Source organism: Carassius auratus, chromosome 7 (assembly GCF_003368295.1).
Source record: "Carassius auratus strain Wakin chromosome 7, ASM336829v1, whole genome shotgun sequence".
NCBI lineage: Eukaryota > Metazoa > Chordata > Actinopteri > Cypriniformes > Cyprinidae > Carassius > Carassius auratus.
The window spans coordinates 35,303,982-35,318,173 of NC_039249.1; the positions used below are offsets into that span (position 1 = coordinate 35,303,982).

Here is a 14,192-nt window from a genome sequence, read left to right on the forward strand (position 1 = left end):
GGCTCATGGGAGTTGTTGTTCATTGGAACACGCGCTCTGTTGCTCCCTGTCATTCCTCACTCATTCTAACTTAGTATTTGACAATCACGTCTTTTCGAACGGAGAGAATTATGAGACCCCTATCAAATCAATATACCATCTAGCTAGTAGTAATATATGTTAAAAAACACGGTCGCCTTTCGTTAATAATTATAATTACGTTATACTATGATATCGAACAAGTTAGAGAACTGCATTTGAAGCTACTTTATTCAGCTAGATGTAGAACAAATGTAGATTTACATGAGAGCTAGTCCGTCTGCGTTTTACACAAGAAATCATCGTTTCACAAAATATACGGATAGATAAAGTTAGCTGAATGGATGCATACCTGTTTATAAGAATGCAAGCGAGTTCGACATCTCTCTGTAGTTTCAGCTTGTCACGAAGCTCTCTCTATCTTGGAAATGCAACTCCAATATTTACCCGTGTCTTGTTGCTTCTCTTGTCCCAAAACCATCTCGGGTCATTTATTTCACCCGTGTGTTTGCGCTTCACAGAACGTGCAGGCAAAGCATAATCATGAACATATAAACAATATAAATATAAAATATAATATCTCGATAAAGGCTACTACTTTTTCTTCTTCGTCTCGTCTTTGTTTCTGTTCGCCTTTGTATTTGGCGGTTCCGCAGGAAGTTAGATAAACTAGAGGGGTCAAAGTTTATATGACGCCATAGACGGGCGACAAAACGGAAATAAAGAAACGTGCCGTGTCTTCTAATTAAACTATACGTTTTTCTCCGGATTTGAAAGTTCGTGGAAACTGTCGGAATGATGTAAGTACACAACTAAAAAATATATATAACATACATATAGTGATTTCTGCTATTTTTAAAGCAGAAAAATTACATATTGCGCCTTTAAATTACTTGAGACGTGGCAAGATATTTGGGGGGAAGTCGGGGGATATAAATATTTCAGTGCTTACAATAAACGACAGACGCTCAACTGTATGCCTGCTGGCTTCTTGCTAACACAAACATAGCCCAATAAGGACTGTACTTCAACTCTGCACTGCTTACACTTCTCACAAAAAGATCTGCCAAAGATGAACCAAGTTTCAGGAAGTGAAACTTCAGTCGCACTGATGGCATTAGGTCAAAAATTCTAGCCCCATTGTACATTACCATTATCCAGTGTATAGCCCCATTGTACAGCCCCATTGTACAGTACAGTACAGGTAAAGAGACAGTTTACTCTAAAAATCAAAACTGAGTCATCAGTTAATCACCACAGCCTAAATTCTGGTCTTTTTTCATATAAAGCTATTGTATGGCTTCAGAGACTTGGAATACAAATGACATCTTCAGCTCTCATTCACTTTTATCATATATGGAAAAGATTTACTATTTCTACCATGAGAGCAAGTTTGTTTGTTTACTAAAAGTTTTTGTCATTTAAATAAAACTGAAATTAAATCAAACAGAAATTATATATAACTTAAGGATTAAATGTAAATTAAAATGGTCATATTTGCAACTAATTTAAATAAAGTTTAAGTTAATTAAATTGCTCAAACTAAAACTGTAATAAAAAATAAAGCAAAATACAAATATTTATAGAATAACATAACATAAAAACGGAAAAACACATAAATGTTCAGTTTGTTTTAGTGATTTTAAATAAATCTGAAAATATAAAGTTTAAAGGTCATCAAAATAGTAGATACTATAACAGTAGGTCTATATAAATAATACTAAAATAACACTATAAACAGTTAACAGTATTGCCCACAATAGTCATATTTGTGCTAGAATGGTATAAAATGTGTAGTTCACATGAGAGTTTTGCATCTAAATATGCATCAAAAAACATTACAATGAAAAGCACTAATTTGACTGGAAAGTTTAACAGTTAACAGAAACACTACATTCTGAAACTATATCATGGGACTAAATATTGGCAGGAAAAAACCTATAATGCAACGCAGCTGTTTAGAGCTGACTTCGCTCCATCTCATTCCATTTTAACATCTCGCTCGCTCGCTCTCAATATCAAACTGCTATTTCCTCCAGCTTGTTCCTGCTACATGTCACAATCACATTAAATACGGCAATAACGGCAATATTTCCACTGTAATCAGTGAGCATTACGAGCGCTCGTCTCTGAACTCGACGCAAATATGGAATCATCACTCTCAATGATGTTTTCAGAGCAGACTGAAGAGGGAAAGCTTACTTAATCTTGAGGATGCATGAGAGAGCAGATTACACAAACACTGGCTGCTTGTCAGGAGGAGAACAAAACAAGCCTTCTGCAGATGGGACTGCAGGGCAGAGAGTCCGAGAAATGCACCAGGGTGAATCAGAGTTGTGTTTAGCAGCATGTGACCGTTCTCGTGGCTGCAGATGGCATTCATAAATGCATAATAACATCATGCACAATTTAGCTCTGTGTCTAATTGCGAAAGAACGTCAGGCTCTTACGAGAAGTTGTTTTTCTAAGAACCCAGCTGCTCAATGCAGTTCTGGTTAGCACCTATGCAAGCGGTCACATCCTTCTTTCAAAGCAAAGCTTATCTGGTGAAATGTTAGACGTATTTAGGTTTTAAATATTAGAAACCTGTACCTCAACAGCCTTGCTGACAGTTACCTAAAATAACCCTTCAGGGCTGTGCTTTAAAAAAAAAATCTTTTTGAATAGTTAATTACATTTATACATTGCTGCTATCACCTACCTGTTGATATAAACAATTAAAATATTTCTCTATATGATAATCAAATAAATAAATAAAGTATGTACATTAGGTATCACTATTTTAATGTTTTTATTTATTGTCCATTCAAATTCTGAGTGTATGAAGCAGGAATGACAGCACGTTATTGATACTAAATTACATGACCGTTATTTAACCAGGAGAAAAGAAGCATTTTTACAGTTTGTGGAAAATCCTGTTTATTAAAACTTCTGTGATTAATTCAGCACAAATTGCTAAAAATGAAGAAAAATAAAAACACTTACTCCACACTAAACTTCAAGAAGCTTTTCTGTATGAATTGTGATTTACAGTTTAACACTGCAAAGAAAACGGTAACACTTATGGTGTGAGGCTGTGAAAACAGCGAAATGTTGAAAGAAAAACATTTAAAATAACAAACAGCTATAAAGCGTCCTGTGTTAATGGACCATAATCTGCCTCTGACAGATTGACAAATTGAATATATTGCTGTGGACTGCAGGCCAGTGATGGGTTTATGTTCAATGATATGAAAATAAAACAAACAATTTATTGACTTGAAGTCCCCCTTGAAGTCACTAAATGTATCTCTTAAAACTCATCTTTGATAATCAAAATGACATGCTGAAACATTTGTCATGAAAATAATTTCTCCTTAAAATGGCATGAATATATCTCGAGCCTCCTTCCTTGGTGTACACAGAATTATGAATATGCTAATTTCTCCCTGCCTTTGCTCAGTCCCACAACCTCCACTTTCACTCAGTTAAGAAGTCTTAATGCTACACAATGGCAAATGGGAATGGTGGATTAATTCAGCTATATATGTTTGAACCAGAAACTGAATCCAAGGAAGAGGAAGAGCAAATTATACAGGATCATCTACAAGTCAATGTATCAGAACGGTAATGTATTTTATGTATTTATCGCTCTTTACAAAGTCAGCCGTGTAACGATAACTGATATCATTAGCCTTTGGCTTGCCTACATTATCAAACAGCTAATGATATGAAAAGCCTCACCGAAGTCAGTGGTTACACGAGTCAACAGGATTGGTTACACTTTTGTGATGGTAAGAAACACGGGCTGTTTCAAACCGCATTTTTGAGGCTTGCAGTTTTGAGGAGAAAATGCTCAGCAATTATTTAGAGGCTTACATGTGATTCATTTGATTAAAAATTCATTTGATTGACCTCCCTAATTATTAGTGATACCATGACACCCCTGGCAAGGTTTTAAAAGTTCATGAGTTATGGCTGTGTTGAATTATACAGACAGCTGTTGGCTTAATCCTGAACATGTGCTGCATTTCCAGATTTTTTTTTTTTTTTTAATATCATATCCTCCGGGATGAATACATTAAAACATTCATAACAAAATATGTAGGTCAATCACTTCGGCTCTTGGGAGTTCAACTACCACTGGATCTGAACCACAACCACCTGTTTGGACTCTTCATCTTCCTTTTCATGTTCTTCTCAGCTCTCCTTATCACCGCTCTCCATGCCCTAAACCCCTCTCGTCCTCCATGCTTCTTTATCCTTTCTCCTTCACACCATCAGTTTATACTTCTCAAACACATTCCCGCTCTAAAACGCTCTCTCTTTCCAGTTTCTCTCTCTCATATTAGGCAACATAAACTCTAATAATCACTTTCACCCCTGATACACCACGATGTCCTTCAGTCTCTCTAACACACTTTAGATGACATAAATGCAACCATTACACAAACCACTTGACCTTAAAAGAAACCACAGACCACTTTGCAATGTCATTGCTTAAAACGAGATGACTGACACAATCACCATAGTACCTCAAAATACCAAATGTTAAAGGACAAACTTCCGCTTAATTTAGTTTAAAACTCAATTGAAATACGTGGTAAGATCCTCCCCAGTAGAGATTAAAACTCATTAGTCCAGGTTATAAACACTGCCTAAAGCATGCCTGTCATCCGCCTGTATCTGCTCATTCACTCTCTTAAACTGTCTCCCAGCCTTTCAATTAAATACCAGCTCAGATGCAAACACACACAAACATGCTCATTTACATCACAAATAGCTTGGCTACGAATGAAACGCCAAAACCTTGCACTTGTCAGGAACTGTGTGGGGTGGAAAACAAAAAATTGCACCTATTTCTTATTGTCATTTGCAGAAAGCGAGACTCTAGCTTTGTTATTCTCAAAGAGACAAAAACTGTGGGATAGAGGAGCCGTATGCAATACACAATAGAGCTATTCAAGAACCATTCAAAACATGCCTACTAGAAAATGATTGCTAAAACGCTTCCATATAAGGGAAAAATATGCCTGGAGGTTTTTATGGTCACGTTATGGATTACACGTAATGCAACACAGCCATGACACTGCTGACCTTTAACCCCTGCTGACAGAGGTCAGAATGGCAGCCTGACCTTTACTGATGTTTTCAAATGAGTTCAGGGTTAAACCACCAAACATTGCCTATGCCAATTCTGTCGATCTGTTTACTCAACTTGTATTGCAGTGGATAGTGTATTAGAGCTACACCTTTTTTTCAAATTTACATCCATACCATCATTTTGCATTTTGTAGCACATTTTCTTTCTTTCTTTTCTGATGCTTTTATTGGTGTATTTAAATAAGACTACAGTATTATCAGTTCTCTTATGTAAGTAACAACAACCAGTCCAAAGTGACTGAAAGTTTTAAACAGTCTCATCCACAGATGCAATGTTTGTTTTTTTGCATTCCATTTGCTGTGTTGCTGTGTTGGCCAATATACAGTAAAGCTGCCTGGTGTATAAAAGCAACTTGAGTTAGCTGTGCATCATTCACTGCTACACCTATGGCAATGCAATTGACCTTTTATCTGCAAAATTTCGTTAATGTGACTTGAACACTTCAAGGTGTACACAATGTAAACAGGAAATTCACTGTACTATTTACATTATTCATTGATTATAATGGCAAAGTTTGCAAGAATTCACAACTTGATGGGTTCAGTGAGCTTCGCTTTGTATTTCATACTACTAAAAGGGCCAGTGAGAGGTCATCCTGGTTGCTGAAATATACTGTAAACAGCAATAAAGTAATTCAGAGGGACACAGATCTCTGCTTGCTATGACATTTGGTTTCCGGATACAAAATAAGTGCTTTATAAATTCTATAATTATTCTGCACTATGGTGCACAGAAAAACAGGTGTGCTTCTTTTAAAATGGTCCTTTTTACAAACCAAACACCTTCTGCCCTTGCAGTTTCTGTATGCTCTGCTTCCTGTTGTGTGTTGAAAGCACTTTACTGCGATGTAAAGAAGCAATTACACAAATGGCATATACACTCAAGTAATGCGCCTTCTTTTATCTATTTAAAGAAGAGCTTAATTCTATTGATTGAGTGTATTCATTAAAAAGTCCTCAAGCTATCCTCCCATTTCCTGGGCCCATTACAATTCGGCTGTGATCTAGATTCTATGGCAGTCCTCCATGCCCTGACTCTCCTCATTTCCTTCACTTCGACCTGCTTGAAGAGTACTTTGTCTTGTAAAAACTCCAAAAAAGACTGCCGGACTGCTTTGAGGGTTCCTTCGAGCCTCAACAATACTCAGGAAGTCAGGCTGTTTATGTGTCTCAGTGTGTTCGTCCTTTCTTCTGACCTACATTTGGAAAACCAGACTGGCCAAGATTGCAAGGGAATGCAAAGTTCATATGTGGTTAAAATAAACATTTACTCTCCCAAGTAACATTAATGTGGTCCTGCAATTTCTGAGGAGGAAAAGGCAATCTATCCCCAAAAGTCTTCCAGTACAGTCAGACTCAGACTGTGACTCCATTGCACTGGTTCATCTCAGCATTTGGCAGAACAATCAGAAGGTGATGGGTATACCTGTTACCTTTTCTCTGAAGATCTGCAGCTCAACTCCAGCAAACTTCCTGGACAGCTTTACCAGTGGCAGATAAATTCAGCACCACTCCCAAATCTCTACCTTTTTTTTTTTTTTTTGCTATTAAATTTAAACAGATATGTATTCAACAACTAACTGCACAGCAATTTTAAAATCAGTTTGCAATTAAAATCTCTCCGTAGTAGTATATTAAGATTTTGAATGTTTCTCTTGCATAGCATATGCTTATGCTCTATTTTTTATGTTTAAAGTGTTTTTTTAAGTCAGTAAGAAGTGTTAAAGAAACCAGATAAGAATAGTTTCAAAAACTGTGTGAAGGTGTTTTGCAAATGCAAGTCAGTGCCTTGTAATCAGACACATTTTTTCATCAATTATGTGTATGAGATTCATTTAAAGAGGTTACTTACTGATTTCTTTCAACTTGTAGAACCAATTTCAAGTCCTGGGCTGAGACTAGAATCTCCCCTCTCTCTGGGAACAGGTCCTGATGAAAAAAGAAAATATAACTCTGTTCAATTTAAAAACCATAGGTCTCCATGTAATTTCTATCAAAATAAGTGTTGCATAAGACAATTAGTTGAGTTGCCAGTAAGTGGATTTTATTACTTTAAAAGCATAAAGAAATGACAACACAACCATTTTTACCTCTGTAAGATAAAATGCAAGCCAAGACTTAATATATATATCTAATAGTGCAACGAGTTGATGATCAACAGAAAAGTATTATAGATTAAGCATTTTGATAAAAGATCCAGAAGACAATTTGTCTTTGGAATAATGATAAATCCTGCACAACAAGACTGGCAATAAACACGACTATTGAAAGGTTCAGGGTAAATAAAATGTAAAGTCTTTTACATTGCTACAAAAGATTCCATGATCCAAAAAAGAGTATTTTTGAATAAATAAGCGCAGCCTTAAGAATAAAAAACAAAAGACACCACCAGACCTCAGCAGAGTACATTTAAGTAAATATAGTACATTTTGATCTAATGTTGACTTTAAACCCTCTAAGCCTAAGTGTTATTGATAGTTTTTTTTTTTTAAATTCTAAAATACATAAGACAAATCCTCAAAAAAGAACTCTCTCCAAAAAAATTCAACCATGTCAACTGCACACTTAAATGGTTACCCCACCCCAAAATGAAAATTATGTCCATAATTAGTCACCCTCATGTCGTTCCAAACCCATAAGACCCCGGTTTATCTTCAGAACACAAATTAAGATATTTTTGATTAATTCTGAGAGCTCTCTGGCCATCACATAGACAGCAATGTAAGTAACATGAAGATGAGCGGAGGTCTTATGAGTTTGGAACGACATGAGGGTGAGTCATTAATGACAGAATTTTCATTTCGGGGTGGAGTGGACCCTTCTAACCCTGCCATTAAGAGGAGAAACAGTGTTGAAGCCAGCAGGCCAGAGCTAACATCTAGCATGTGTTTGCTCGGCGTTAGCTGTGCTAACAGATCAAACAGGTAGGAGGCTGAGGACTTTGATCCTCCATGTAAACCCTTTCCAAGAAGTCAGACATCAGTAGACACAAACTCCTCCCTCCAGCCATCAAAAGTCCTGTGATACAAATGGAAAATCTCTTAGTCCAGCGGCAACTAAAGTCAGTTAGATGTTCTACAGACCTTGGGGAGAATGTTGAATAAACAGTACCCTATAGGGACCACACATGAAATGACTGGAGCAGCAGTGACAAAGAATGATTGTAAATGTGAAACATCTTGCTGCTAGCACATTCTCAGAAAGTAATTCGAAGTTGGAAGCGTTTGTATATTATTGCTATCCTGCTTGCTACAGCTCATACTTAGGGTTTGAGGTTTATCCAAACAGTATTAGTGCTACAGACAAATATGATACCTAATATTGAGCGGCTTGATGGAAAGATATGTGCTTACTTAAGTAATCATAAATTTTTCACTTGGCAGATGATAAAACCGGTAACCAAAAAAAAAAATGACTTGAATTCAGGGACAGGAATATGAAATAGACCAAAACACCTTAGAAATGCATAACAATTTACCTAACCACACAACATTAGCAACTTCTGCATAGCCAAGCCACCACTTATATTTTCTTTAGAAAGTATAACAACCATAAATCAACAACTGCATAGTAATGCCCTAGTGACAACCCACATCACCCTAACGACTTTTACAATTCACCATTTATTTTCTTCAGAAAATGTAATGACCACCAACAACTGCATAGTGTAGGGATGCCCCTTAATATTGACCATTAGTTGACGATAAAAAGACTTATAGTCCACCACATTTTACCTCACATTCTATTTAACACATTTCTGATTGTTGGACTGAGATAAGACATGTCACATTTATCGCTATAGTGCATTTCACACTCGCCGGTAATTTACTTTCACTTTCTCAGGCAGCGCAATTTCAAAAATATTTTGCAAATGCGCAAGATATAAATTGATTTTCTGACCTTTAACAACAACTGTCAGTTCCTTCTGAACATTGGAAGAGGACATTGTGTGTTTTAAACCATATCCGTTTAAATTGCTGTTATCCACTGACCACCTTATTCCTGAACGCGGAAGTAAGCCTATGGTGAGACTTGGTTCATAAGCTGCTATAGGGAAACAACGAGAAGAATAACAACGTACAGTAAATGGTAAAACTGTTTGCATTACAAACCATTATGTTCATAATTAAGATAATACAGTAAAATAATATGTTAAGAGACACCAGTCTGCAGAATTAAGCAGCAAAGGGAGTGGTTTTGAACGGCTAAAAATAGCTGGAAGCAAGACCCATAAAATTTATAAATGGCTGCGCCCATTTTTATGTGAAGAATAAAGTGGATATGGTTTTCTCAGGACACATGCACAGAAAGCAGCTGTCACATACTGTAGCATGGGAGTACTAAACAAAGTTCTCTTTCATGTCTTATTGCACTTTAATTGTCAAATGCAAACAAGTTTGTGTTAAAAACACACATGAGTTGCAAAAACAAAAGCTTACCAAGATAATTTTCTGCACCAAGGACCCAAAAATAGCACTTAAATTGTAAAAAGTACTTCTTTTTTGTGATATGTCACTTTTAAATGAATATTATAAACATGAAGTTAGTGGACTTATGGCTTAAATGAATGATTAAAGGGCAACCACATAGTCACACCTTGCAAGTGCCAATCATATTTACCCCCAAAATTGTAAAAACCCTATAGCTCCCACACAGAAACACTGGCAACCGTGTATAAGACCCTTGCAAATTTTGCATGGCTAATAACCACTCACATTTTCTTCAACAAGTAAAAATCTAGTTTCTGATGCAACTGTGGAGAAATTATTGGAACATAAAGACATATTTTCTATGTGAAGAAAGAAAATGCATTAAAAAAACCACATGACTACACATAGAGACATCTGTCAGAATGTTCTAGGCTGAGGGGGAGTTTAGCTCCATGGAATAAAGTGAGAGGAGAAGAGGTGGATTGAGACAAGTTCACATCTCACAAATCAAATGGGGAAAGGTTGAGAAGGAAGAAATGAGGAGTTGCAGAGGGGGTCACTATTTCTAAACATGCAATCACTTACCAACCCAAAGAGTTTCATGCCGCTGTCAAAGAGACAGGTGAAGTGACTAGAGAAGATGTCAGAGGACGAAGGGAGAAATGGATGTTAGAAAAGGGGAGATAGAAAGATGAAAGATGAAGACTCACTGAGGTGTAGACAGACTGCTTGAAGTGATTGACCAGAAGTGTATGACATGTTGTTGTAATATTTTGTGTGAGGTTTTGTAAGTAATGCCACTGGACCTCAGATTCGGAGACTTAGCAGTCAAAACATATCGACACACCCTAAATCTGTTATCATTAAACATTTCATTCTTGTCAAACACTTGATTTGTGTTGGTTTCATTACTTTTTCACAGGTACAGCCAATTTAGTTTAGGTCACCCTGAACAAAAAAAAAATAAGATAAAGGACACCTTCCTCAAATGACAATATATATTTCCTTTAAAAAAAGTTTAGATTAAGCAAACCCTTTCGTACACCTCTCGAGACTCTTCATCACTTCAGTTTAAATATTTATATGAAGGGAATCAGTCATTCCTCTGTTGACATGATTACATCTGAATGATAAATGAAAGAGCAAATACTAAGTCAGGGAGGTGGGCACTCAGGCGCGTGGTATCTGCAATCCCAGAGCTCATGCTGGGCAGCAAGCTTCTATTCTTTTGTATAAGGCTGCACCATACTGGGACTTTGCATTTGTGCCAAAGCATGCATTTCAGCTGAACATTTTCAAGCACAACAGAATGTATTGAATATCTACATGTTAACCACTATATCCCTTTAAAAACTGAGCAGTGTTGACTTTCAAACTCTCCTTATGTTTGCTATTACTCTTCCCAATGATGTAATGATCTGTATCAATGCATTTTAGGTTAGGAAATCCCACATTTAAAAATAATGAATTCTGGATGCAGCAACGAGAGCTGGAGGGGCTGAAAATAATGTATTGCCATGCGAGTTGGTCTGGAAACATTGGAAGTATAGAGATGCATTCAAATTTGATGTACTTTCACACTCTCTTTTTCACAGAATGCCAACTTGTGCTTTGCTTCGGTAAATATTCTGATGGGTTTAGAAGCATGACATCCTTTCTCAAAGATGAGACCATGATAGCACATAATAGTAGACTGGGACCACAGAAGAACCTCATGAAAGTGTGCTTACATCAGCCGAGGGAATCGAAGGAAATGTGATTTCATATGAAAACCACTCACTACTTAATGTGACGAATTGTCCTAGATTCATATTCACTTGGTAAGGAAGCTAATTTTTGGTAACCGTATTTCTCTGTGCATACATTTTTCCTTTGAACTTACTGGACACATTTTGACTAATGGGGGTAAGAGATTATTTAGCTTCCAGGCGCTGCACATATGAGACTTTTTATAGCGCAGTTATCAGCTTTTGTAGACAGACGGCTTTGAGAGATGTGGAATCAGCTATGAGGACAATCTTTTTAATATAACCTGTTTGCCATTAAGGGAGTTGTGTGCACCAGATCAAATTTACCACAGTCTCCTCATGACATTCCATCCTGGAGGACTCATCATCGCTCATTCTTCGTGTGTGACTATGTCGAAGAGGAGTCGCACGAGAGATGAAGCAAAGATGATTTGGGGGAAATTAACTGGGGCTAAAAGCAGCTATAGCCACATCCCGCTGGTTCAAACCAACACCTCCTGGCCATTAAATACGGAATTTAATAGAAGTTACTCTTCTATATTTATCTTAGACCTCAGTCTGAGACTTCTGAATATCTTGTTTAGTTTATTCTGGCCAAGAACTGTCTGCTTAGACACACTGTCTGACTGACATGTCTGAAATGCACAGTTTGTTTTGGTTTTAAATGCTGAGGCAGGTTTATCGGAAGGTCTGTATAAAAAAGACTGTCTTATTTTGATTTTTGATTTTTCTTCAACCTTGTATGTTGTAAACACCACTTGATTTTCAGGCAGTCTCAAGCATCCTGAAATTATGTAAAACTATCCAATCAGATTAGAGTTTGCCAGATCGATAAAGTGCTGTCTATATTTTGGATTTTGAGATAACATTTAGGCTTATTCATTTAGCAGAATGTTTTTATCCAAATTTCATATGTGTAAAACTACAAAAGGTTACAACAACAACAACAACAATAATAATAATAATAATAATAATGATAAACAATTCTAGACAGTTTGTAAGAATGTGCAATTGAATTAAAAATAAATCTCAAATATATATATAGAGTTGTTACAGATTTTTGAACTCAACAAAAAGTCATTTCATACATAATCATGACCAATCAATGATGAGCTATTGTTATAGTTTTAATAAATAAACATTGCTATATAGATTTTCACTTTGTCTATTGCTCTTATTAATGTTTTAAGCATGTCTTTGTGAAAATGTTACTTCAATACTGAATTAAATAGCATAGACTTCTTCATGGCCAGTGTTTGCATATTTCATTTCATACAGTATTGTTCAAAATAATAGCAGTACAATGTGACTAACCAGAATAATCAAGGTTTTTCGTATATTTTTTTATTGCTACGTGGCAAACAAGTTACCAGTAGGTTCAGTAGATTCTCAGAAAACAAATGAGACCCAGCATTCATGATATGCACGCTCTTAAGGCTGTGCAATTGGGCAATTAGTTGAATTAGTTGAAAGGGGTGTGTTCAAAAAAATAGCAGTGTGGCATTCAATCACTGAGGTCATCAATTTTGTGAAGAAACAGGTGTGAATCAGGTGGCCCCTATTTAAGGATGAAGCCAACACTTGTTGAACATGCATTTGAAAGCTGAGGAAAATGGGTCGTTCAAGACATTGTTCAGAAGAACAGCGTACTTTGATTAAAAAGTTGATTAGAGAGGGGAAAACCTATAAAGAGGTGCAAAAAATGATAGGCTGTTCAGCTAAAATGATCTCCAATGCCTTAAAATGGAGAGCAAAACCAGAGAGACGTGGAAGAAAATGGAAGACAACCATCAAAATGGATAGAAGAATAACCAGAATGGCAAAGGCTCAGCCAATGATCACCTCCAGGATGATCAAAGACAGTCTGGAGTTACCTGTAAGTACTGTGACAGTTAGAAGACGTCTGTGTGAAGCTAATCTATTTTCAAGAATCCCCCGCAAAGTCCCTCTGTTAAAAAAAAGGCATGTGCAGAAGAGGTTACAATTTGCCAAAGAACACATCAACTGGCCTAAAGAGAAATGTAGGAACATTTTGTGGACTGATGAGAGTAAAATTGTTCTTTTTGGGTCCAAGGGCCACAGGCAGTTTGTGAGACGACCCCCAAACTCTGAATTCAAGCCACAGTACACAGTGAAGACAGTGAAGCATGGAGGTGCAAGCATCATGATATGGGCATGTTTCTCCTACTATGGTGTTGGGCCTATTTATCGCATACCAGGGATCATGGATCAGTTTGCATATGTTAAAATACTTGAAGAGGTCATGTTGCCCTATGCTGAAGAGGACATGCCCTTGAAATGGTTGTTTCAACAAGACAATGACCCAAAACACACTAGTAAACGGGCAAAGTCTTGGTTCCAAACCAACAAAATTAATGTTATGGAGTGGCCAGCCCAATCTCCAGACCTTAATCCAATTGAGAACTTGTGGGGTGATATCAAAAATGCTGTTTCTGAAGCAAAACCAAGAAATGTGAATGAATTGTGGAATGTTGTTAAAGAATCATGGAGTGGAATAACAGCTGAGAGGTGCCACAAGTTGGTTGACTCCATGCCACACAGATGTCAAGCAGTTTTAAAAAACTGTGGTCATACAACTAAATATTAGTTTAGTGATTCACAGGATTGCTAAATCCCAGAAAAAAAAAATGTTTGTACAAAATAGTTTTGAGTTTGTACAGTCAAAGGTAGACACTGCTATTTTTTTGAACACACCCCTTTCAACTAATTGCCCAACTGCACAGCCTTAAGAGCGTGCATATCATGAATGCTGGGTCTTGTTTGTTTTCTGAGAATCTACTGAACCTACTGGTAACTTGTTTGCCACGTAGCAATAAAAAATATACTAAAAACC

The 14,192-nt window shown here is 36.7% G+C and overlaps 1 protein-coding gene across 1 annotated transcript in view; it reads right to left on the bottom strand.

Moving 5' to 3' along the window:
• The window catches only part of adam19a (ADAM metallopeptidase domain 19a), a 72,435-nt gene that overhangs the window by 40,566 nt on the left and 17,677 nt on the right, over positions 1-14,192 (bottom strand). Inside the window, exon 3 of the mRNA XM_026268692.1 lies at positions 7,013-7,089. Within this exon, the coding sequence (XP_026124477.1) occupies positions 7,013-7,089 (77 nt within the window). The remainder of the gene's footprint in view (positions 1-7,012; positions 7,090-14,192) is intronic.